The sequence below is a fragment of the Sander vitreus genome, chromosome 20 (genome assembly GCF_031162955.1).
Source record: "Sander vitreus isolate 19-12246 chromosome 20, sanVit1, whole genome shotgun sequence".
NCBI classification, from domain to species: Eukaryota; Metazoa; Chordata; class Actinopteri; order Perciformes; family Percidae; genus Sander; species Sander vitreus.
The window spans coordinates 7,253,124-7,277,539 of NC_135874.1; the positions used below are offsets into that span (position 1 = coordinate 7,253,124).

Genomic DNA, 24,416 nt, shown 5'->3' on the forward strand with positions numbered 1-24,416 from the left:
ATCTTTTTTTTTTTTTTTTTTTACTTTTAAACTTTATTTTGTTTGTAAGAACATTTATATGTTTGTTACATTTCTGAACAAGGTCTTGTCTTAGTTTTACTTTTGCTATTTCATAACGCCTTACCCAATACTTGAGTCATTGCGCTGCAAACTTTCTTTTTGCTTAAACGCGAATTATAATTTCAACTAAAGTAAACTGATGTGCTCATTGAAAAACTCCGGATTTTTCTGATAGCTCGTGAACACAGCATGCGTGCAGGTCACGTACTGCCCTGAGCGTGCACGTCAGCCGTCACACTCTCGCAGGAGCGACTGACAGTTTGTCCAACCAGTGCGGAGATCTGTTGATACCCGGAGCTAGCAGCTGAACTTTGCCTCATTGGCCCGTGTAAGTTCAACTTCCCCCCCCGGGTTCGCCTCGGGGGAATTGTGCGTGCGTGTCCTTCAGCGTGTCGCGCGCCATATGCTGCCCTGCTGGGGTTGAAGTGTTCAGAAGAAAGTGTGTCAAATCAAATCGAGGTGACTCGCACTGCAGTTCCCGGGCTAATTGCAAGCCCACGGAGCTGAGAGGACTTCTGTTGTAAAGTTGGTGAGTAGAAGTGAAATTTCCACGTGTCACTTTTAATACATTTTCATTGTGAAAATCATTTAACTTGTTATGTAATATATCACGTTTGTTTTAAAACTTTCAGTGTGCATGCTTTTGTCTTTCTGCTCCCTTATCACACAGCAAGCCAAGGTAATATTGCATTTTTAATCACTATGTGATTAGGTTGTTTTTACAGGCATGTTGTGGATATGGAGACATGCTTTATTCCACAAGCATGGAGACATAAACCGATGATAAATTCTAAATAAATACAAAATATAAAAGAGACATAAACCGATGATCAGATATTGACTGCCTACATTCTTCCATCCCACCACACAGCCTAAAAGCAACCTGTTGCAGAGATCCTGTTATTCCTGGCTTCTGCAGGTCTGAACATCAACACCATGACAGGTGACACGGTGGTCTGGAGGGGTCTGACCTGGATGAAGCAGGCGGCCAGCAAAGCCCCACCAGGCGGCCTGCACTGCACCGGGAACCAGAGGCTGGTAAACTTCCATCGCAGCGCTGGATCAGCAAGGGTGAGCAAGTCAGCTGTGATTTGGCCGTGACAGAGCCAGATAGAGTTTCACAAACATGCAACCCAGATAGCTCCTGAGTCTGTTCCTGCCACCATCTTGATGAGGTCATCAACACCAACAAGGTCATCAACACCAACCGTAATGAACAGGGTTGTGAGGCAGATAGTGCACAGTTGAGAGGATTTATAAAGTCTGATAGGGGTCGTTTATGGACATAAACATCTAAAAACAACAACAAGTGTGCAGTGTTTCCAACAGAACTGCTGGGAAGGAAAGCTTTTAAACCAACGTATGGACCAGTGTTTTTCTACCTTCTAGGCTCGTCACCCTTAAAAAAGCAGCGACCCCTCGTTACAGCTTGCATTGGTCCACCAACTAATGATTTCCCTTTGAAACCTTCTGGTTTATTTCATTTAAATAATTAATAAAGGCCTGAAAAGGTAAAACGGTCCCATAATTCACACTAAGAGTTGAATATAAAAAAGGATTCAGCTCAGCATTTTTTCCTTTTATCTTGTGACAATTGATGTTAAATTAAAATGCAACAAATAAAATCACAAAGCTTCATCTTTAGGCAAGTATCTTTTCCATGTTTTACTGATTGCTGCTCCTGAATCAAATCAGACAGACTCAGGCTAGCTGTTTCCAATGTTTTCGCTAAGCTAAGCTAACCAGCTGCTTGCTGTAGCTTCATCTTTGAGTGGCGTCGATAATCTAAGCTAACTGTCGGCAAGAAAGCCAATAAGCATATTTCCTCAAAATGTTGAACTATTCCTTTAACACCTGCTCATATGGATCATGTTTTGTCATCTAGGAGACGTTCAACAAACGGCAAGAGTTCTGCGTCCGCAGAGCCACAGCAGCACAGCTCCACAGGTATTCCACTATGGGAGCTTGTTTCAGTACCTGTTTCATTGGAAGTGTAAACGGCGGACAGACAACCTGCATTGGAAGACCCAGCACTAAAGGTCTGAAGTGCCACAGGGACTGGTCACACCAACTGTTCTCTGGACATACGAGGTTATTTAACCAGGACAACTCCACTGTGGGGCATCTAACATCAGAGGACGTTGATAAAAACCCCAAGAAAACAAACATCAAGCAACATAAGCAAGTGGTACCCACTCTTAACACTTTTTATTTATTAGTGTTTGAATAATATTGATCAATACGCCTTATTTCAATGTTGTGGTTATCGTTTCAACAATTCAGAGGATCGTTTTATTTGCCTTTTACTCTTCAAGTTTAGCTCTCTTCTTGTATTTCAGCTCAGTGAGAGAGCCAGAGAGAGGAAGGTGCCCGTCACACGGATAGGAAGGCTGGTCAACTTTGGAGGTAGGTGTGTTTACTGGTATACTGGTGATGTTACAAAAGAAAAGTGGCATTAATATTACAGCAGTCCTCAGACCAGAAACGGTAGGAAATGTAAACATTTCAAACTTCTACCAATGTATGTACCCATCAGCAAGGCATTTGACCCTCAGTTTCTCCAGGGGCAGGGCTCTGCTGCCAGTGTTAAAATACTGGGCGGCTGCCAGGTGCCAAGGTGTGATCTCGGCTAAACATTTAAATATAACAGCCGGAAAGTTGCTTTACAGGCAGGGGTATCAAAGTGTAGAATTTGTAACTGCTTACATTTTTATACAGTTTTTTACTGACCTTTTAAGTTTTTAGAGCGCACTTTGTTTGTTTTTTACATTTTAAGGTGCCCTGTGGAGTTTTTCTTTGTTAACAAACTAACGTTTTGTTGACATTCGGTGCTTTTCACCAGAAACATCCTTGAGGTTTAAAAAATGTGTTGAAATGATTTCCTTCCTCATAAAAACATTTGCAAAGCAGATTTCTTTGGAACACTATAAAACCAGCATTATTAATGTCCGTGTGTACTTCCTCTTCTCTGAGAGATCTGAAGTGATTAATCAATTAGTTGATTGATTGATTGAAAATGAATCCTGGGGCGGCCTCTAGCTGACCAGTTAGAGCATTTAAGCAACAAATGCCAAAAATGAATTGATTTCAGATTCATAAATGTGATTATTTCTTTTTTTTCAGTCATTTTATAGACTAAACGTTTAAATGAGCAAATAGGCAGCAGATCAATCAATAATAAAAATCATTAGTTGGAGCTCTTCTGTGTATGTTTCCGAACTAACTTAATGTCACGCTCACCTGGTGTTTTTAGAACTAAACAAATGAAATGACCCGGAATTTAAAGTTGTTGTATTTATTGACTCAGTATAATTTCAGTAATCATAAATGGACTCTGGTATTATTCTTAGCTAACTTCCAATTATTTTTGACATTAGTTGTGCAAACAAGTTGTGCAAATGACATTGGTAACACTGGCACTTCTCCAGAGCAGCAAGGTCTCATGGGAAACTAACGAGGCGCTTTGCAGGATGTCAACCTGGCAGAGTTGTTGTGATTCAGTATGAAGTCAATGCTTCTGAAACATTCTTTCTTCTCTTTCGGCTAGTTTTACAGTAGAGTTAGTGTTTATTTATTTTTTTCTTCCTTGTACAGGGAAGTGAACATCAAAGTTTAATTTTGGATTTAGGTGAGGGTTTGCATTGATGACCTGGGTCACCGGTTTTGGAGAGCTGGGGTCCGTTTCAGGAAGGAGGTTTAACAAACTCTGAGTGTAACCCTGATGTCTGAGTTGATTTACACTGAGATGGGAAACTCCGAGTTTTCGGTTCCAGAACAGCTGATTTGAGTTGGTTCAATCAACTCCGAGTATGTTCACGCGCGTGCACCACCACAATAAAAAGGCAGTATGAATGGAGCCATGATTCTACGATTCACCATGGCAACAACCACAAACAAACGGGTCGGCGGAAATACTCATGCGCACATACAGCGTGTTTGAACATGTATTTAGTTAAAAAAGCAACACAGCGGCTGCTGCAAAAGAGAGATTTGCGTGAGAGAAAATTGCTGCTAGAGTAAATGCGTATATACCAATATAGTGTATATCATATTTAATCATAAGTATAGCCTAATATTACTGGTGAAATTGTATTGAACTTATAATCTATTTCATTTAGGTGCAATCCTAGGCCTACTAATCCCATTCTGAGGCTGCAGCACCATCATTAACATAATTATAATTCATAATCTTTTATTTCAAAGGGTTTACATCATTCACCTGCAATACTGTGGAACTCCTTTGTAATATCTCTTACTGATTTGTGTCCAGGGAACACTACAAAAACATTTAAAATACACTTCAGAGCGAGACGGCGCTTTGCTACAGTGGCTTTACTAAAATGTTCTGCATCACCAATGTTGTAAAGAAAACTGTCGTTTCCAAAAAAATGTGATGTGACACAAAGAATCTGCTGGGATGTAGAGCATGTCCACGATGGGTGACGTTAGTGATATGACGACGGATAAGGTTATGTAGGCTACATAACTGACAGACTGGGAAGAAAAACGATACCGCTCAAATAGGAAGTTATCTGGAAATTAAAATGCGTCAGGGCCTCCATATCATCTCCCCACGTATGTTTAACCCCCTAGGAAGTATTACAGCTTCTGCATCAACGGGATCGTCGACACAAGGAAATGCCATGTTTTGAGGGAAAAAAAAAGAAGTTTTATAGTCTGTCTAACACAGTTAATAAACCAACCCTGTTTTTTTTATTCATGCCGATAACAAACTGCCCTAAAATGCGCCTGATACAGACTGAATGAATGAGGAAATGAAAGAGCGCTGTGTCAGAGGGAGGAGACTGAGAGAAACTACGGGTTTCTTGAAGAAAACCTGCTCCACCAGGTTAGGTTCACAGACTCAGTTACCATGGTAACTGACTCTGAGGTGAAGTTCCCTCTCTTTCTGAAACAGAAAACCCAGAGTTTCCCTCATCTCAGGGTTAACAAACTCAGAGTTTTCACTGAACCTGCTTTCTGAAACGGACCCCAGGTGTCAGACTGTGGGAAGTGCTGAGTATCAATAGCTGAGAAAATGTTTCGGGGACTTGCCAGAGTCCTTCCTTAAAATCCACCTAATATAAAACGTGTTGTCATCAAAGGACAACACACTTGGTGGTAGTAGTAGGATCAGTTGTTTCTTCCACTTCTTCCTTGGCCCTAAATGGCACCTGAACTCAGACTGGCCTCTGGTAACTAGGGATGCACCGATCCGACTTCTTCAGTCCTGATACCGATGCCTGGGCTTTGTGTATCTGTCGATACCGATCCGATACTGTTGTTGAATTAATAATAAACTGTATACCTTCCACCTTATACCTTCCTTCCACCATGTGGAAGAGACTAAAGGCACCAGACTTTCCTAACTAAACATTATTTTCCTAACTAAGACAAAATAACATAGCTGTAATGTATTGAATTCTTATTTATTTGTACACTCAACTCTTCCAGCATGCGACACACGTGCAGAGGGAAAAAAAACTAACAAAACTGGATCGGCCTGCGGATCTGTTAATTTTTCCGATCCCCGATCCAGCTATTTTGTCAATATCGGGACTAATATCCCATCTTAATATCGGATCGGTGCACCCTTACTGGTAACTGATCGCTGTTGTCACGTCCTTTTTAGTTGCTGCTGTTGTCGGATGTAGAGTAGGGCATTGGTAAAGGTAACTCTGTGGGCATCTATACAAAATGATTTCCTGATTGATAATGTGAACTTAACTTTTCTAACTGTTCCTGTCAATTTAAAGAAAGTTAGTGAATCATGTTTTAAATTCTTTTTACAATTTCTTGTCTGCAGGTCTGGCGGTTGGACTCGGCATTGGGGCGATCGCTGAAGTGGCCAAGAAGAGTTTAAAACCCCAACAGCAAGGTGACAAGAGAGAGGTTTTTGGTTTTAATGATCATATCCTCACTATAAAGGTGAGCATTGTGACAGTTTACTGTATGTTAAGGCTGTAGTCGCTACTCTAAAGTTACCCGATCTCCATTTTATCTTGCATGTTATTTAAACGAGAGGACAGTTTAGCTTCACGTGTAAGATAATGAACATTTAATTCAATGTAAACAACTTTTCTCCATTTGTTTATTTACTGTGAAGTTCACATTCATTTAAGATGTAGAAAGCAGTTAATCAAACACATTATCCACAATATATAAACATTTATATTAAAATAGTCAATTTCAGACCAAAAACAAGTAAGAAAAGTTTGTACCACCAACAGTATGATCACTGTCACCCACCGAGGGGTGGTGATATGAATAAAATGCTTTCTCAACTTTTGAATTGAAAAAATAAAACCACTGTGTCTGTTTTTAGGCTAATCCAGAAAATTAAATAAAAAGGTTTCTTAATATTGCCATGGAGCTGCTCATTGATTGACAACATTGTCCACAATGGGCTTAATCCACCCAGAGATATTAACGGAACAGATGGCATGGTGGCATAAGTGGTATGACAAATTGATGTCGTCTTATATTATATATCGTTTTACCACTCGACCCTACAAACAACCTACATGTCAAATGTAATAAATGTAAAAGGTAATGCCAAACAACAAGGTAATGTAAAAACAAAGTGTACTAAGTAAAATAATTGATAAAAGTTTCTGTGCTATAGATAGTGGCGTACATTATTACCACAGTACCAGATATATGTACTGCAGTAGACGAATATCAAAAATGTAACTAGTAACAATCTTATCTGTAGCTGAAATGTATGTGATAATGTGGGTTTTTTTAGGGGATAAAAAATCCATTCTGGACTCGAGTGCCTTCCTCACTGAAGCCAACGCTCAAAGAATTGTCCGGACACTTTGCAAAGTCCGAGGTGCTGCTCTAAAAATTGGACAGATGCTCAGTATTCAAGGTGAGTGTTATCAAAAATGTCACACACATGTATATAGAAATTAATCTTCAACGACTCACAAACCTATATTATACACCCCCCCCCCCCCCCCCCCCCCACACACACACACACACACACACACACACACTGCTAAATCATGTACATGTACACATAAAGGTTCAGCTTTCACCAGAGACCAGACACAGACAGTAAACTGGGGCTCCAGCTTCCCAACAAGACTTCATCATGTTTCTTATTCAGACTTGCTGGCTAACAAACTAGATCCCTTCACAAAGAGGGAAATGTCATCACCTAAAATAAACCTTGGGCCAGCCCAACACAATAATTGCCATTCCGGTCTACCTGTTGTCGGCAGCCAAGGCTTAACTGATGCTTTAAACAGCGCGCTTACATTACAGTGTTGTTATGCTCTTAGATGTCCACAGCCCCACCTCTCATGCATTATCATTCCAGTTGAGTCACAGAGTTAAGTATTTATCTTTCAGAAAGATAAATCTGGCAATGTTTTAAAAACCCACAAGGTTGTTCAGCAACACGTGAAAGTGGATTTTAAACCCATTTATTAATTTGCCTTTTAATTCAAATAAAGACGGCAGCTGGATGTGACATACTTCATATCCATATCGCTTAGTTTGTACGATTCATCGACAAAATGACAACGTTTTATTATGATCAGGTATCTTTTATGTATGTAAATAGATAGAGGCAGTGGTTGCCCCCACCACTGAGGTGCCCTTGAGCAAGGCCCTGAACCCTAACTGCTCCAGTGGAGCTGCTCAGTGGCCAGCAGATCAGACTGTGGTTGTACTGGGCAGCTTCCAGGTATGACTGTGTAAATGTGTAAATGTGATCAGGGCGTTCCTGAAAATAAATGAAGGTCAAATAAAAATGTTTCAAAGTTAATTCTTTACTTTGGAAACAGCAGTTGACAAAACTGTCTCAACTCGGTCTTCATTTACATAGCTGTTCTGGATCATATCGCATAATCTTCATCAGCAGTCTTCATGGTTTACAGCTGAAACACTTAGTCAATGAATGAATTAGCCTCTTTTGATCTGCAACAGTCATTATTGTCTATTAAACACTGTGTTGGTGTTGTATTTAAACAGTGGTTTACATTATAGTGGATGTGTGGTACTAATAGCATCCTAATGAGAAGTATTGTTTTGATTATTTATTTCTTATTTTATGCATAAAGGTTCCACTGTTTATAGTCATTTAATGTTTCTGCCACTTGTTTCATGTCAGTGTTGTTAATGTATTGATGTCCTTAGTTTTCTGTTTTTGTTTGATGTGAGCTCAACAAAACCCATTCCTATCAACTATGTGTAAAGGGAAAGTATTGAATATCTTTGGGCTTTGGACAAAAAGTAATTTGGTCTATAAAATGTCACAATTTCCTAAAGCCCAAGGTGACGTATTAATTCATTACTCCAGAAAAGAATTGGCAGATTAAATGTTACTTGTTACTGAAAAGTTTCAGCTCCAGATAATCAAAAATGTTATGAGCACGTTAATGTTATCCATGGTCAAGAACAAAACTTAAGCTGACATGGACAAGAAGTCTTAAGTGCTCAAAAACTCTGTATGCTGATGTGATACATCTACTAAATGGACCTTGAGGTGTGATTTTTTTTTTTTTTTTCATTATACACACTAATGCTTTTATATTTTTACTTCCATTATTATTTTCCCTCCTCTCAGATGACGCCTTTATTAGCCCCCAGTTGGCCAAAATCTTCGAGCGGGTTCGACAGAGTGCCGACTTCATGCCTCCTAAACAGATGATGGTACAGTATGGAGAGCCCTACTAAACAAAACAAACTCATTAAACTCAAGTTCCTAGATGAGACAGTTTATCTTCTCTCTGCAGAAAGCTATCAGCAGTGACCTGGGCCCAAACTGGAGAGACCAGCTGGAGTACTTTGAGGAGAAGCCGTTTGCAGCGGCGTCTATCGGTCAGGTGCATTTAGCCAGACTGAGGAACGGCAGAGAAGTCGCCATGAAGATTCAGGTGAGAGGAGCGTTTGCACAGAGATAAAACTAGAGCTGCACGATTTATTTCATTGCAGTCGCAACGTACATAGAAACCTAACTGCAAAAATTGCCCGATTTAAGTAAACAAAAAGGTGTGCTGTGACACACTGTGTGCACTGCAGTGTCCTTGTTGTAACACCCTTCACTTTAGTAAGTAGGTAAGTAAGTTTTTATAGCACATTTAAACACAGCTCGCACTGACCAAAGTGCTGTACATAGCGTGTTAGCCACAGAATAATAAAATAAAATAAATATACTTACAGATCAGTGATTTCAGCTAAGACGACATCAAGAGACAAACACTTAATTACAGACATAACCGGTTAAGACAATTAAAACACAGGGAAGGCCAATGTAAATAGGTGAGGTTTGAGCCTGGTTTTGAATACTGTAATTGAAGGGGCATTTCTGATGTCAGGTGGCAGTTGGTTCTACTGCTGAAGGCCAGCAACAGAAAAGGCTCTGTCACCTTTTTGCTTAAGCCGGGACCGTGGTACATGGACTTTAGCGACAGTATTAACAACAGATGATGCCTCCGTACCTTAAGAAGCTAGGCGTTTTTATTGTTAACTGTTAACTCACTTTACATCGACTTTGCTATCTCGTTTCCTCTCGCTTTTCTCTTACACAGCCGCTCTGACACCGCTCATATAAAATGTATTCATTTATTATTTTTTGTTATTTAATTTTGTAAAATATTATTTAAAAAAAAAAAAAGTATTGCACATTTTTTGTTTATGTATTTCTTCTTATGCTCATTCAACTTTGTATTTTCAAGGTAGAAAATACACATTTCAAAATTGTAGCCTATTTTCTACATTTCCCTAGATTATCAAGTAAACTCAAGATGCCATTATATCGCAATCGCAAGATGACTTTTTTTCCCAATCATGCAACCCTAGATAAAACTCAGAAGCCAAACAATTACAAAATACAGCAAAAAAAAAAAAATGACACAATCAAATGTGTTCTTTCAGTACCCTGGAGTCGCCAAGAGTATCGACAGTGACGTGAATAATATCATGACTGCTCTGAGTTTAAGCAACGCGCTGCCTGAAGGTAACATTGTTGGAGAGCTTTTTTTATCAATTTTATGATAACAGCTGCTATTGTCTGATGTTAGTAACCTCCGCTATTGTCAATATACTTGCCCACACGAGCAGCTTGAATGTCATGATTTTCAGCTTTTTAACATTTGCCCTCCGGTTTACAGGTCTGTTTCCTGAGCACCTTATTGAGGTCACGAGCCGTGAGCTGGCGCTGGAGTGTGATTACATAAGAGAGGCCAAGTGTGCCAAAAAGTTCCAGTATGTTGTTCACACTTGTTCTCATGACACAGACTGACTTTGGGACTCTTTTCAAAGTGTATTAGTTAAAACCTGTACAGCCTTTTATTGCTTTTAACCCTTTAAATATGAAGCAATATTTTCCTGAGACCACTTATTTGCTCTCTTGCGGGAAATTAAATGAGATGATTGACACCACTCTCTCCGCTGTATGTAAAATATGAAACTACAGCCAGCGGCCAGTTAGCTTAACATAAAGACGGGAAACGGCTACCCTTGCTCCGTTTTAAAGGTTAAAAAAAAATAGTCCACCTACCACCACCTCTAAAGCTCACTAGTTAACATGTTATATCTGGTTTGTTTTATCTGAATAAGGATATTTCCCCAAATATTCCTTTTTAAGAGCGAAGCTTATACTTTAGCCGTCAAGTTGGTAAGGGCTATGTTCTCCTCTGCACCAGGTTGGTCATTTTGCCGTTGATATTTTTATCACAGTTTTGTCGGGTTAATGTTTTTCAGATTCAGAATTTTATTTGTCTGTCTGACAGAAAATCGTCTTAGACGTGGCCTCAACATACAGTGCAAAAACAAACTCAGACAGTAAACATACCATAGCTTATAAGAATAATTTACACAGGATAAAAATTATAATATATGTGTGCACAGTGTCATAGTGTTATGGCAGCGGGTCGTTACTTTTTATTTAAGATGTGTATGGCGGCGGGTCATTACTTTTATTTAAGATGTGTATGGCAGCAGGTCATTACTTTTTATTTAAGATGTGTATGGCAGCGGGTCATTACTTTTATTTAAGATGTGTATGGCAGCGGGTCATTACTTTTATTTAAGATGTGTATGGCAGCGGGTCATTGCTTTTTATTTAAGATGTGTATGGCAGTGGGTATGAAGGAGTGTTTGTACGAGTTTTTTGTAACTTTGTTTTTGCTGGTTGTGTGGCAGAGAGCTGCTGAAGGATCACCCGTACTTCTATGTGCCTGATGTGATTGAGGAGCTGAGCGGCCCGCATGTCCTCACCACAGCGCTGGTGCCCGGTTTCCCTTTGGACCAGGCCAAGGACCTCTCCCAGGAGCTCAGGAATGAGGTAGGAGCTCTGACACGGTGACTCTGAACCGCTCACAGTACACATTCACACCTGTGCACTGCCAAGACGTCGACAGCTTTGGAAGGTGTTCTAGGTGATGTGGCGAATGTAGAGACATGCCACCTCTTTAAAAACCCCGGAGGCATGTCAGCACAATATTATCATGTCTGAACACATAATTCATCAGTTCATAATAATACAGTACTACAAACACGGAGCACCGTTTTCTTTCTCCCCTTTGCGTCTGCTAGATTTGTGAGCAGATCTTGCGGTTGTGCTTGAGAGAGCTTTTTGAGTTCAGATACATGCAGACTGATCCAAACTGGTCCAACTTCTTCTTTGATCCACAAGCTCATAAGGTCAGTTTGTCTCGATCACTTCATTTAATATGCACACTTTTAGTACATTTGATATTTCCCCTTTCTTCACTGAACTCTGTTTTTCTGTTTCCTGTCTTCAGGTTGCTCTGTTGGATTTTGGAGCTACGCGGGGATTTGATAAGAGTTTCACTGACGCCTACATTGAGGTGAGAAACTGTAGAAATGTATTTGTACCGTTTCTTGTCTAATTATGACTACATACATACTACATACCAAATTATTGTATATATTGTTATAAGAGAAACCATTAGAGTCTACATTAGATAGAAAAATTGAGAATGACCGGTTAATAATTGTTTCATGTTTGCAATAAGATCCATCCAACATACAACTCTTGTTATTACAAGAGAAGTTTCTTACAAAAACACAATCATTGTAGTAATGACAAGAAAATCTGGCATAATAACGTGAAAAATATCTTGTTCTAACATGAAAAGGAATCTTGGTAAAATTAAAAGAAAATCATCTTACTTAACACACACATATCTCTGTCATGGTGGCAGCAATATGTTAGTAAAACTGACAGTAAAAATGGCTTTTTCATGGAGGCAAACATTTCATTAGATGATTGACTGACTGATTTCGTTCTTTCATTTCCTTAATCAGATTATTAATGCAGCTGCAAATAGGAACAGCGAAGGGGTCCTGCAGAGATCCAGAGACATGAAGTTCCTCACAGGATACGAGTCAAAGGTAATAGAGACAAACAACAGTGTGTAATCATAGTGACATTTGGTGAAAGAACGACTGTTAGGAGACAGTTTACTCCTGAGAAGTTCTGTTATATAAAAAAAAAAAAAAAAAAAAAAACTTTCAGCTGAAACTTCAATCTCTCTAAACTCAGCGGTGAATTCAGATACTCCGATCATTTATTTAAGTAAAAGTAACTATACCACAGTGTAAAAATACTGTTTAGTAAAAGTCCTAAATTCTACTTGAGTAAAAGTCCATATTGACAGCAAAGTTAAGTTTTAAAAGTAACCATTATGCAAAATGGCATAATGTTAGTGTTAGATTATGGAGCCTTCAAGGTCCACCAAAGAGCTTTTATTTATTTTAACTTATGCACACAAGATAATACTTTTTACACACAGGTTTTTATCGTGTGCAATGAGATTCAAAAATTCAGGGACTCTTCTGTTAGTTTTGTTGCGGGGGGGAATTTTCAACTTCATCATTCTTATAAGTACATGATGACCTCACGTTGATTCAGCAACATGACTGAAAACATCTGTGAGGCCTTTAAACTAGAACGCGTCATATTTAATAAGTTGATCATGTGTTCAGTACATGAAATCAAAGGGACTCTTGCGATGAAAAAAAGAAAAAGTTGAGTAAAAAGCGCAATATATCCCCTCGCACATGTATGTGGAGTAGGAGCATAAAGTAGCATATATTAGATATACTTAATTAAAGTAGTGCTGTGCTGTAATCTGTTTGAATGGAAAAACCTGCAGTCACCACCCCCACCAAAAATGAAATGACATTTATTTGGAAATGTATTCCGTTTACAGACTTTTAAATCAAAGATTAACCAACAATGTGTTCAATCACTTTGAAACATGAATCAACATTTAGTAACATCTGTTCAAGTGGCTTTAAGGCTTTCTTGCCCTCTACTGGTGACCAGGACAAACTGCAACAACAGTAAAAGAACCAGACCTTCAAGTATATCATAGAAAATGTCATAAAGGCATACTATATAGTATGTCATAAAAAAAGTCATAGTATAGGATGTTTCCAGTCTTTGTGCTAAGCTGTCCATATTTAACTCTTCACCAGAAAATGAATACGTATTTCCCTAAATGTAGAACTTTTACTTTAAAGCGTTGAAGCCTGTTGACTAACAGCTGTGTCCTGTAACAAGGCGATGGAGAAGGCCCACGTGGATGCAGTGATGATCCTCGGGGAGGCCTTCTCCTCTGAGGAGCCCTTTGACTTTGGGAGTCAGAGCACCACCAAGCGCATCCACAGCCTCATCCCCGTGATGCTGAGGGAGCGCCTCACACCGCCTCCCGAGGAGACGTACTCCCTCCACCGCAAGATGGGCGGCTCCTTCCTCATCTGCTCCAAACTCAAAGCTAAGATCTCCTGCAAGAACATGTTCCAGGAGGCCTACCACAACTACTGGAAAGACGGACGCCCCGAGTCCACAAACTAGCTGGAGACTAGTGAAAAGCAGGACTTTGTAGCCTTGTTTGTGGTATGTTGAACAATTCAACTCACACATTCTGAAGATGTTTTTGTGCAACCTGGGCCAGATAATGTCCAGATGTAGTTTTGTGTTTTTAGGTAAACTGATGAGTATATAAAAAAACATGAATCAGAATAATGTCTGCCTGTTAGGAACAATTTAATGCATGCTTTATATTCCATTGCTCATTATGACCAGGGCTTCCATCCAGACATGAACACTTTTCAAAGTAATGTGTGAAGATTATTTGTATGCATTGTTTGAATGAACAATTATGTGTCTGTATGGTTTGAGAAACCGTAATTCATCTGTCAGTTGAAATATATGCATTCTGATGAAAACAAACCAGCATCAAAGATTTGTACATTTCTGAGAATGCAGATTATTATTTTAAAACCAATGAACCTGAACCGACTGAAAGGCTGCTTTTGTGAAAGCTTAATATGCGTCATTAATAATCACAATTCTTGAGAAATAAGCAACAATAATGTGAACATAATATTATCAACCTGCTTCACAAATAGTGAATGTGTCTTGTCATATGTACATGAAAACATTACATACAGTTAGATCTGTGTAATAGTCACATAAATCATCACATCAAACCCCGACATTCTGCTGCTTCATAAATAAATAAAAAAAACGTGTATTATGCCAATGTAATGACTGCCAGTAGCCAACTCTGGGAGTTTTTAATTAATAAACAAAGCTCAAACATGACCGTAGTAACAGCATGAATAAATATGTTATCAAAGACTCACAGCTCTTTACAGGAATCCCCTGTGAATAAAATGTTTAGAAGATGGAAGCATATACAACACCTGAGTGAGGATTACTAAACAGCAACATGGTAATGATCTGCTCCTTGCATTAAAACAGTTGCAGACAAACTCCTGAAATTTAAAAATGTTCATTTGTACCAGTGTAACCAGAGGCTGTTGAGCAGTAAACCAGCGCTTGAGTCGTCAGTCTCCACAGTCCTCATCCAGTCCCGCTGCTGTCAGCAGTCGTCCTTTTAACGCTCCACTTGGATTGTGACGCTGGAGAAACCAAACTCGGAGCGCAGGAGCTTTGTTGCCTTCCTGAGAACGATCTGCGAGTCGGCATCTTCTTCTGAGGACACAAATACACGCGAGATTTTCTCACAGTTATCTTAAACGTGCATCATAACGCAGATGTATCTTCTTCTCAGTCACAGCTGGATGGTGACTCGACTTTGCTTGATGTAAAAACAGGGTGATTTTTTTTGGGGGGGGGCTTTTTTCATTTCATCCATAGCACTAGCAACAGTTTATTTATTTTCTATTTTGGTCCTCTGGTTTTTAGTTTTTATCCTAATTCATGCTTAACTGGACCTGATTTCAATGAAGATAAGGCTGTGTTCAATGTAACCCAGAGGAAATAAGTACATTTATAACACCATAAAAAGTTGCAGATAAACAACAGATATAACAATACTAAAAACAGTTAATACGGAAAGAAGTAGGAAGAAAAAATACAAACAGAAAAGTTTCTCCTACAACTACTTGTTCTCTTAGAGGGGAAAAGTTATTTACAGAGGGAAATATTAAGCCGATACATGTATTTTATTATGTACTGTACTTCCTCATATTTATTAGAGGGGTTTCATTTTTATCCCCCCCACTTCAGTTGCTAGAAGTGGATTTTTTTTTATGCCACACCGCGCCCATGGAGGAAGACGTATATTGGTCCTCTTTAAAATGAAGTAAGCTAAGACTATAACAAATTAACAAAGGAGTCAATTACCATATAGCTTACATAAGTATTGAATTCTGCCAGAGATCTCATTTATCAAAATTTAAATTCCTTTTGAAGAAAATATGAAGTACCTTTCCCCCATTTCTTTCTTTGTCATAATAATATAAGTCGACAAAAGGTATTTAACTTCAGGAGCATCTCATTAATTTGCTGCTGTGGTACCACGTCCCCTACACCCAGACTGCGTGTGAAGTCGAGATTAGCAGTATTGGTTTCACCTGTGGCCACGTGGACAGAAAGTAAAGAGTGAGTCATGTTGAGGCTCCACATGTGCAGACTGTGAACACCCACAACTCCTCTCACAGACAGCAGCAGCTCTCTCACAGTGCTGAAGGTAACGCCATAAGGAACTCCTGCAGAAAACAAACGCAACACTCAGTAATGATGTGTAAGATGATACATCATACACATGATGAGCCATCATACATGATGTGTAACGTGCTACATCATACACAGGCGTGGGAAAGTGTGTTTACCCTCCATCAGGATTCTGAAAACATCCTTTGTCACTGGAAGTGTTGTTCCAAGAACAAGAACAGAGAACAGGAATGTGCAAATTGGATCTGCGGCTTTATATTCAGGCTGTGAGGAATACACAAATCGGATTAAGAACAAATAAACCTCAGAACAGAGCTTGAATTAGTTTAACTTGACTGCACATTGAATAGGTTGATTACACTGACTCACGTCTGCACCCAGTTTCATGAAATGACAGGCCTTTACAGGTATACATTTTGTCTTCTTATAACTTAAGTGTATAAAGGATAAGTTTGCGGTTATTCTTTTTTTTTTTCATTCTTCTTGTCATAAATGCCATAAAAAGACCAAAGCCACCAATGTGTTAGTCTGTCCCTCAATACTTTCTGACCCTATCATTCTTAAAAAAAAACAGCTCACTAATGTACAGCTTCTTTTATCTAAAGGCTAAAACAGCTGGGCACAATAATCAAACAGAATGAAACAATTAGTTTAGGACTATTTTCAGCTGCGGATTTATACACATTCGGTGCTCTAATGAGTATTGACAGCAGCAGGAAGGTGTATGTGGGACTGACTCAAAATAAACTAGAGTGCACTTTGGTCCAGAGATATCATCAACTACCAGATGGATTTCCATGAAATCTGGTACAGACATTCATGTTCCCCAGAGGATGAATCCTAATAACTTTGGTGATCTCTAAACTTGTCCTCTAGTGCCACCATCTGGTCAAAATGTCCTTCTGTCCAATACTTTGGTTTGGAAACGAATACCTGCAAAACTAACGACATTCCCATCAGCCCCAGCTGTACTTTGTGTTCAGTGCCAATTAGCAGATGCTAACATGCTAAATTAAGATGGTGAATATGGTAAACATTAAACTAGCTTAGCATCAGTATATCCAAATTGTCAGATGAAGACATGTTAGCATTTTGCTGCAGAAATGTTAGTGTTTTGGCTGACACTGACCCAGAAGTGGATGATGGTGGCAGCCAGCAGGACCCCGACACTTTGCACCAGATCTCCCACCACGTGGATGAAAGCTGCCTTCACGCTGCCGTTGCCGTGGCTGTGATGGTGGCCGTGCCCCTGGTGCTGGCTGTCCGTCTGCAGCCGGCTGCTGGGAAAGCTGTGACTGTGGCCGTGTGAGGCTCCAGACTGATGGAGGATCAGGACCATCCTAAAAAACAAACAAAGTCAGTATTCAGATTCTTTACTTAAAGGACAATTCCGGTGCAAAACAAACCTAGGGGTTATTAACAGATGTGTACCCACTCTGTCGTTCTCTGGGACATGTTTTCATGCTAAGCGAATGTGTTTGTAGCTTGAAAGACGCTAGCGCGGACCGCTGATTAGCTTACAGCGCTAGTATTCGGGGCACAGGGAAAGTAAAAACAAATCGCTATTTATACCAATAAAAGGCTCTAAATATCACCACACTTCAACGGTAGCATAATGAGGGTCCCTACAGGTTAACCGAAGCATTGAGAACTTTGTAAGTGTACAGACAGTTTATTGAACGAAGAGCTGTGGTTGCTCCGTGAAAGGGCTACGAGAGAGAGAGCTACCGGTAGTCAATGCCGCAACACTGCCTCGTACTTCGGGAAACTGGTGGTGTACCTGCGGACATTGTGAAGCTATGGCCACCGAACAGGAGTGTCTGTGTAGCACGGAGTGGGACCTGTTGCGTCGCAATACCCAAGAGACGCAGTGTTTTGTACAGTCTGAAGATTTCCCCTCTCTGATAAACAGGGCTGTACTTGAAACTTTTTCAGCGACCCAGACCGGAGGGACCAGATGGACAGTTATCCACTGAGTAAGTACACTAGACAAGTTATGCAGAGTGCGATTATTTCAGATATATTGAGCAAATTGCTTTTGATTTTAGTTTGCATCGCCAGCTGTAAGTCATGACTGGTTTCCAAGACGGCGGCGGCATGTAAACATAAACGCAAGTGTCTTTATAATCTATCTTTTCAATAAACTGTCTGTATACTTACAAAGTTCTCAATGCTTTGTAATTTTGGGACCCTCATTATGCTACCGTTGAAGTGTGGTGATATTTAGAGCCTTTTATTGGTATAAATAGCAATTTGTTTTTACTTTCCCTGTGCCCCGAATACTAGCATTGTGAGCTAATCAGCGGTAAGTAGTAAAAGTCTTCAATGCAAAAAAATCCTCACATTTTAGAAACTGGTAACTACCAAAACAGTTCTGTCAATCAACTAAGTGTTTAATGGTCTAATCATTTCAGCTGGACTTGTAGGCCGTTATATTGTTGGATAGTTTAATTCATAACAAAACATATTTTATAAACTACATGTGTTTTGTGTGCAAAAAATCTTAATTTGTAAAGTAACTAGTAACTAAAGCTGTCAGATTAATATAGTGGAGTAAAAAGTACAATGTTTCTCTCTGAGATGTAGCAGAGTAGAAAGTGGCATGGAAAGAAAAAGTAAAGTACAAGTACCTCAAATGTGTACTTAAGTAAATGTACATTCCCCCACTGCTATTAACTAACCTTAACCCTCTGCACAAAACAAAAAAATAAACAAGCTCCTCATACTCACAGGATGTTGGCCCCCACTGCACAACCAGAGGTTAGGAGCATGATCTGACTGTCGATGTCGTAGTCTCCATCAGTGATCCTCTGAATGGCTGTTATGACCAGCACTGCTGTCACCACCCAGATAGACACAACTGACAGCAACATGCCCAGAATCTCTGCTTAACACGACAACTCAGTCAGGAAACGAGTCCATTATACTGATAAGCTATATTTATGATACAATTCTCTAAAAGTAGACTTTGTATTCTAGTTGAAAAATTACACATTCAAAGAAAAGCAGGGCAAAATAATCACATCCAAATCCATCCATCCATAATTAGTATTTTATTGTTATTAAATGTAATAATTATATTTAGGAAGCAGTTTATAAAATGGCACTGACAGAAAATGCAAAGTCACCTCAATATTAAAGTGAGTTTAACTGAAGGATAGTCTGAAGAAATGTGGTATGAAAAGAGCTTCATTTAGCACCAAAACTTAAATCATCTGAAGAAAATCCTAAAATATACAGCACTTATTAAACCACCAACTTTCTACAAGTGTTTAGTATTTTTAATATTTCATCTATCAATTTATATATTTTACTATAGAAACTACTATAGAAAAGCTCAGAGATGTTTCAACCCCTTCACACTGCCACAAATATTCTGCTTGGGAAATACTGACTACTATATATATATATATATATATATATATATATATATATATATATATATATATATATATATATATTTGGCCTTATAAGTCAAATTTATTCAAATATGCTGAATCTAAAAATACTTGACTGAGCATATACAATACCCTGTACCTGTAGAATGTAAACTCCCCGGGGTTGGGTCTAAAAAAACAAACAAATTCCCATACAAAATGTAGACAACATGCCGTCGGTGTCCCCAATAGTCGCTACAACCTCGTTCTTCTCGTACTTGATGTACAAATATAAGATTGATGCTGATCTTCTGATCTCACTCTCAGAAAGAAAGCAACTAAGTGAATACATCAAAATGTCAAACTATTCCTTTTAAAAGGAATGTCTCGTCCAATCAACAAAGTTGTTGTTGATCTCACCTGCTCGATGCCACCCAAATGTCATGGTGTGTGTGTGAGGCCTGGATGAGATCCACAGAGAGAAGATGCTGATCCCGATGCTGCCAACGTCAGTCAGAAGATGTGCTGCATCTGTCATGATGGCCAGACTGCGAGCAGCGTATCCACCTGCACAGAACAAGAAGAAGATATGCTTCATATGCTTTATGAAGATCTGCTGTTTGCCAATGGCCCATGATTTTGTATATATGTATTTAACTATCTATAATATTTATGTCCCTGTAAATTGTCCTCTTCAAGTGGACTTAAATAAAGTGTGTGTGTGTGTGTGTGTGTGTGTACTGAAAGGGGATGGTCGTGTACCTGGTAAGGACATGACTACGGTGGCCCTGAAGTGCAAATCACAACAGCAAATAGAAAAACGCAACAGCAAATCATAAAACACAACGGCAAATAGGAAATCATGACCACAAATATGAAAACACTTCAATAAATCATAAAACACAACGGAAAATGGGAAAACACGACAGCAAATATGAAAGCACAAAACAAATTTTACAACACAACGGCATTAACTTCTACCAGAGAAGGTAGGGCCTATCTAGCAGAGGACGGACCCTCCTGATTGGACAGACGGACTGTCTGTCTTTTAACAGGAAGGAGAGGTGAAAAACATGGAAAAGCGCCTACTTTTAACAGACAGACAGTCCATCTGTCCAATCAAGAGAATCTTCAGTACTTCTTTTGTTTTGGCTGGCTGGTAGTGGGCGGGGCTTATCAATTAACCGCAGGTGCTCAGAGTTAATAAGATGATTGAGTCTCAGCGAGCTGAAGACAGACTCTTGTCGCGATATCACCGATGTTGTGTGTGGCTCGCGACACATAAAGAGACATTTTTAGGAGCTGCTGACGGAGTTGGCTGAGGTCGCGGTTCCAGGTTCCAGGTAAGCCTCACTCAAACCACTACCAGCCAGCCTTCCCTTTGCTAGCACACTTTATGTTAGGGAATGAATTGTTAGCCTAGACATCTTAAAGTGGCCATATTATGCTCATTTTCAGGTTCATAATTGTAATTTGAGATTGTATCAGAATAGGTTTACATGGTTTAATTTTCAAAAAACACCATATTTTTGTTGTACTACTGCTGCAGCTCCTCTTTTCACCCTGTGTCAGGTCTCTGTTTTAGCTACAGAGTGAGACCTTGCAACTTCTGTAACATCTTTGTTGTCAGTCACACATGCGCAGTAGCTAGGTAAGGACTACATGAGCTAGCTAGCTGTTTCTGCAACTTCGGCCTGTACGAGGCAGGATTAGCCGGGAGACTTCTTCTAAATGAGGGCGCGCTTCCAACTTTGTGTGGAATACCTGCAGAGCAGGGACATGTAAGTAGTTCTATACAATTTATTTTGTAGATTAGGGTGAATACGTGTGTGTGTTGTCGCAGTGTTTTGCCATTGAGAACGAGCTAGCATGCTAGCGCTAGCATGTAACGGTTAGCCCCCTAGGCCCCTCGTATCGGCTAGTTACGCAGAAAGCCGTGCAGATTTTACAGCTCACCCAGAGACTGAAGGCAGGTCACATTCAGAAACCCGTATCTCACTTAAAACAGCATGGATGTTTTTTTTCAAAGTTTGTATGCGTGTGGAAGCACCAGAGACCCAAAATAACACCCAATATGGGCACTTTAAGAGCCGTTTTGAGTCGTGTTTTTTTTTTTTTCATCTTACCAATCACCTCTCCGGTCATAAAGACGAGGCTGACGGCGCAGGCCATGAAAAGCTTCCTTCTGGCCAACCGTCTGTGGTCGCTTTCAGCCGCTGACATCGAGTCTATCTCCTGGCAGAGCCGGTCGGGCTGCCACAGGCCGTCCATGCTGGAGCCATCTTCACTGGACTCAGACAGAGAGTCTGAACATCTGTCCTCTGGAGAACTCGTCCTGAGTAGAGAGAACTAAACCTTAAAGGTACACTGTGTAGGAATTTCTCCCATCTAGCGGTGAAATTGTATTTTGCATTCAAACGAATAGTGCTCTCTAGCGCCTCGCTTTTTCATATGCGTGTTGCAACTACGGTAGCCGTTATGTACCAAGAAGCTATGACAACATGTCTTTCAATTTTCGCTTTTTTGGCGACGAGGATTCCTTTTCCTGTGGCTCGGCATAAGTATGATCCTCCATTATGAACTAAAGGGCAGTGCAGGCTTTCAAATTTGCCGGGGCAGTGACGAGCGCCTCTCGCTGATCTCCTTCTCCGTTTCAGCTGGTGTCAGTCACGTGACGCTGGCTCTGAACGAAAATGCGTTGTGGATTAGCTAGACAGATAGGCTAGTGCTTTTATGTCCCTCTCAGCCATTATAGTTTTTCAAAATGGCGGAACGATATGGAAGCCTCCTTGGACTTGCCCGTCCAATGTAAGTACAGATAAGAAATTCTTCGCTTACGAGGATAAGTCAGATCATTGGCAGAGGTAATTTTACCAGTGATGGGAATAACGGCGTTATAAATAACGGCGTTACTTTTTTTCAGTAACAAGTAATCTAATTGATTACTCTTCCCATCTTAATAACGCCGTTACCGTTACTGCCAAAAAATGTGGCGCGTTACTATATTTGAAGCTGTTGTTTTCATCAGACCAACTAGATCGTCTGAGTTTGCTGGTCTTCCTTGGTTTGTCGGCAGTGCACGATGCAAGCGCATAAATGCTGACGATTGGCTGAGGTTGAGTAAAATGTCATGTTAAGCCAATCAGAGGCAGAGTTGGGCGGGGGAGGAGGAGAGAGAGAGAGAGAGAGAGAGAGAGCTTTTCCTGCTACAGATTTTCCACCGTGGTCAGAAAGAACCACTCTTACTATATGACTCTAGAGTCTGTACTCGCTCCAAAGCTTATCGCTGTCACTCTCTCACTTCTCCCTCGCTCTATCACCTACTCACACACACACACACACACCGGCTCAATGCACACACCAGCGCACAAGTATAAACATCAGGCCACTTACGTTATTTGCACTACAAAGAGTGTATATATTTATTTATTTTTGGTGTAGTGCTTAACAAGCATAATTTAATTTTGCCCAGTTGTGGCCTGTTTGAGGTGTTGTGTTATTTGTATCGATCCACTATATAAACCTAATATCTACCTATTTGTGTACATTGTTTCTGTTAATAATGTATTGTATTAAGTGTCCATTTCATTATAATATTCAGATTTATCAAAAATAATTGAACATACGCATGTATTTTAAGTTCCGTTAAAGAGGGGTAGGTGGAGGTGGGATCACATTTGAGTATTTAAAAATGTACTTGAAAGTAACGCAATAGTTACTTTCTGAAGTAACTAATTACTTTCATAATTTGTAACTGAATAACTAATTTAGTTTTTGGAAGAAGTAACTGTAACTAATTACTTTTTAAAAGTAACTTGCCCAACACTGAATTTTACACCAATGAGGACATATTTATGAATGAAGACACTGATTTTAGCTAATAAAATACTTCAAACTAGGGCTGTCAGCATTAACGCGTTAATCGCAATGCGATTAAGGGTCGAGCGTAATGCGTTAATGTTTTTTAATCGTATTAATCGCATGCCGCCATTTATTATTTTATTTTCACTTCACTCGGCTTTGCCTAACAGGCTACTATTTTGCCGTACTTCCTCGTAACACATCCTGCTGCTGCAGGAATAGCAACACGGATTCCGGTGCCTCATTCCGGTGCCACTGATATGTCTGCACTTCTCTCTGATGCTCTGAAACAGACGTTACAGGAAACAGAAACATCGCTGCACATGACGCTAGTTAACTCTATACTCGACAGCAGCTAACGTTAGCCTACCGCTAGTTAGTTAACTCTATACTCGACAGCAGCTAACGTTAGCCTACCGCTAGTTAGTTAACTCTATACTCGACAGCAGCTAACGTTAGCCTACCGCTAGCTAGCAGCTGGATTAAACACGGTTACAATGCTGACAGCTAAACGGTGTAAAGGGTGACTGTATTTCACTGTAGAGGATTCCGACACCGGGATGTAACAATCTGCAGCTGCTGAAGATGAAACTGGTGATTTACAGCCTTGTGGTGCATTCAAAGTTGTTGTCAAATTCATATGTGTGACTAGATTAAATATATAATAAACAAATACAAATCTTAAAATCAAGTTCATAAAGTCGCTTTCTTTGCATTCATTTGATTCCCAATCAAGATCCACTGGTAAGAATTGCTTTCCATTGTTAATATGTACTTAAACACAGTTCTGAAATGCAAAATAATAGAATTTTAATCATGTGATAAAACATGCGTTTAATCGCGATTAACTATAGAAATTCAACGATTAATCGCAATTAAGAAAATGTAATCGTTTGACAGCCCTACTTAAAACACTACACAGTGTACCTTTTTTTTTTTTAAATAGTTTGAGTGATTTAAATCAATTAAATCTGTGCTGACATTGGGCTTATATGATGGGATAAAAAGAATGAAAACATACCGTCTAAGAGCCTCCAAATGAGTCTCAATCAGATGTTGTTTCTCTGAATCCGTTGAAAACTCCATACCTTCAGAGGCTCATTTTAAGTTAAACTAATGTTAAGGTGAAGCTTGACACCTGCTCCAAC

The 24,416-nt window shown here is 39.7% G+C and overlaps 2 protein-coding genes across 4 annotated transcripts; one reads left to right on the forward strand and one right to left on the reverse strand.

Annotated features, from left to right (window-relative positions):
- The first annotated feature begins 310 nt into the window (after window positions 1-310).
- coq8ab (coenzyme Q8A, genome duplicate b) lies at window positions 311-14,347 on the forward strand. Of its 3 annotated transcripts, XM_078276872.1 has the most exons (16): window positions 311-589; window positions 693-739; window positions 932-1,131; window positions 1,946-2,248; window positions 2,400-2,466; window positions 5,867-5,938; window positions 6,809-6,934; window positions 8,639-8,724; window positions 8,808-8,948; window positions 9,949-10,030; window positions 10,185-10,278; window positions 11,218-11,359; window positions 11,611-11,718; window positions 11,820-11,885; window positions 12,346-12,432; window positions 13,607-14,347. In XM_078276872.1, exons 3-16 carry the CDS (start codon window positions 997-999, stop codon window positions 13,898-13,900), a joined length of 1,803 nt encoding a protein of 600 aa, XP_078132998.1. In that variant the 5' UTR covers window positions 311-589; window positions 693-739; window positions 932-996; the 3' UTR covers window positions 13,901-14,347. The 3 variants fall into 3 exon arrangements, with proteins under 3 accessions (XP_078132998.1, XP_078132997.1, XP_078132999.1); XM_078276871.1 differs by lacking the exon at window positions 693-739; XM_078276873.1 differs by lacking the exon at window positions 693-739 and having other exon boundaries at window positions 980-1,131.
- An 88-nt stretch (window positions 14,348-14,435) lies between these two features.
- On the reverse strand, window positions 14,436-24,354 carry LOC144535569 (proton-coupled zinc antiporter SLC30A2-like). Its single transcript, XM_078278106.1, has 8 exons — window positions 24,290-24,354; window positions 21,534-21,742; window positions 19,828-19,974; window positions 18,761-18,914; window positions 17,160-17,370; window positions 16,189-16,294; window positions 15,931-16,065; window positions 14,436-15,046 (listed from the first exon to the last, which is right to left on the reverse strand). The coding sequence occupies exons 1-8, from the start codon at window positions 24,352-24,354 to the stop codon at window positions 14,949-14,951; spliced, it is 1,125 nt and encodes a 374-aa protein (XP_078134232.1). The 3' UTR covers window positions 14,436-14,948.
- Window positions 24,355-24,416: the final 62 nt, after the last annotated feature.

What these genes read in the sequence shown, in the direction of transcription:
- coq8ab (XM_078276872.1), top strand. Translation starts at nt 997, where the DNA reads ATGACAGGTGACACGGTGGTCTGGAGGGGTCTGACCTGGATGAAGCAG. An exon ending in CCCAGGAGCTCAGGAATGAG is followed by an intron (nt 11,360 to 11,610) that starts GTAGGAGCTCTG and finishes TGCGTCTGCTAG; the next exon opens with ATTTGTGAGCAGATCTTGCG. An exon ending in TCACTGACGCCTACATTGAG is followed by an intron (nt 11,886 to 12,345) that starts GTGAGAAACTGT and finishes TTCCTTAATCAG; the next exon opens with ATTATTAATGCAGCTGCAAA.
- LOC144535569 (XM_078278106.1), bottom strand. Translation starts at nt 24,354, where the DNA reads ATGGAGTTTTCAACGGATTCAGAGAAACAACATCTGATTGAGACTCAT. An exon ending in TTTCAGAATCCTGATGGAGG is followed by an intron (nt 16,066 to 16,188) that starts GTAAACACACTT and finishes TGTTTTCTGCAG; the next exon opens with GAGTTCCTTATGGCGTTACC. An exon ending in TTCTGTCCACGTGGCCACAG is followed by an intron (nt 15,047 to 15,930) that starts GTGAAACCAATA and finishes TTGTGTCCTCAG; the next exon opens with AAGAAGATGCCGACTCGCAG.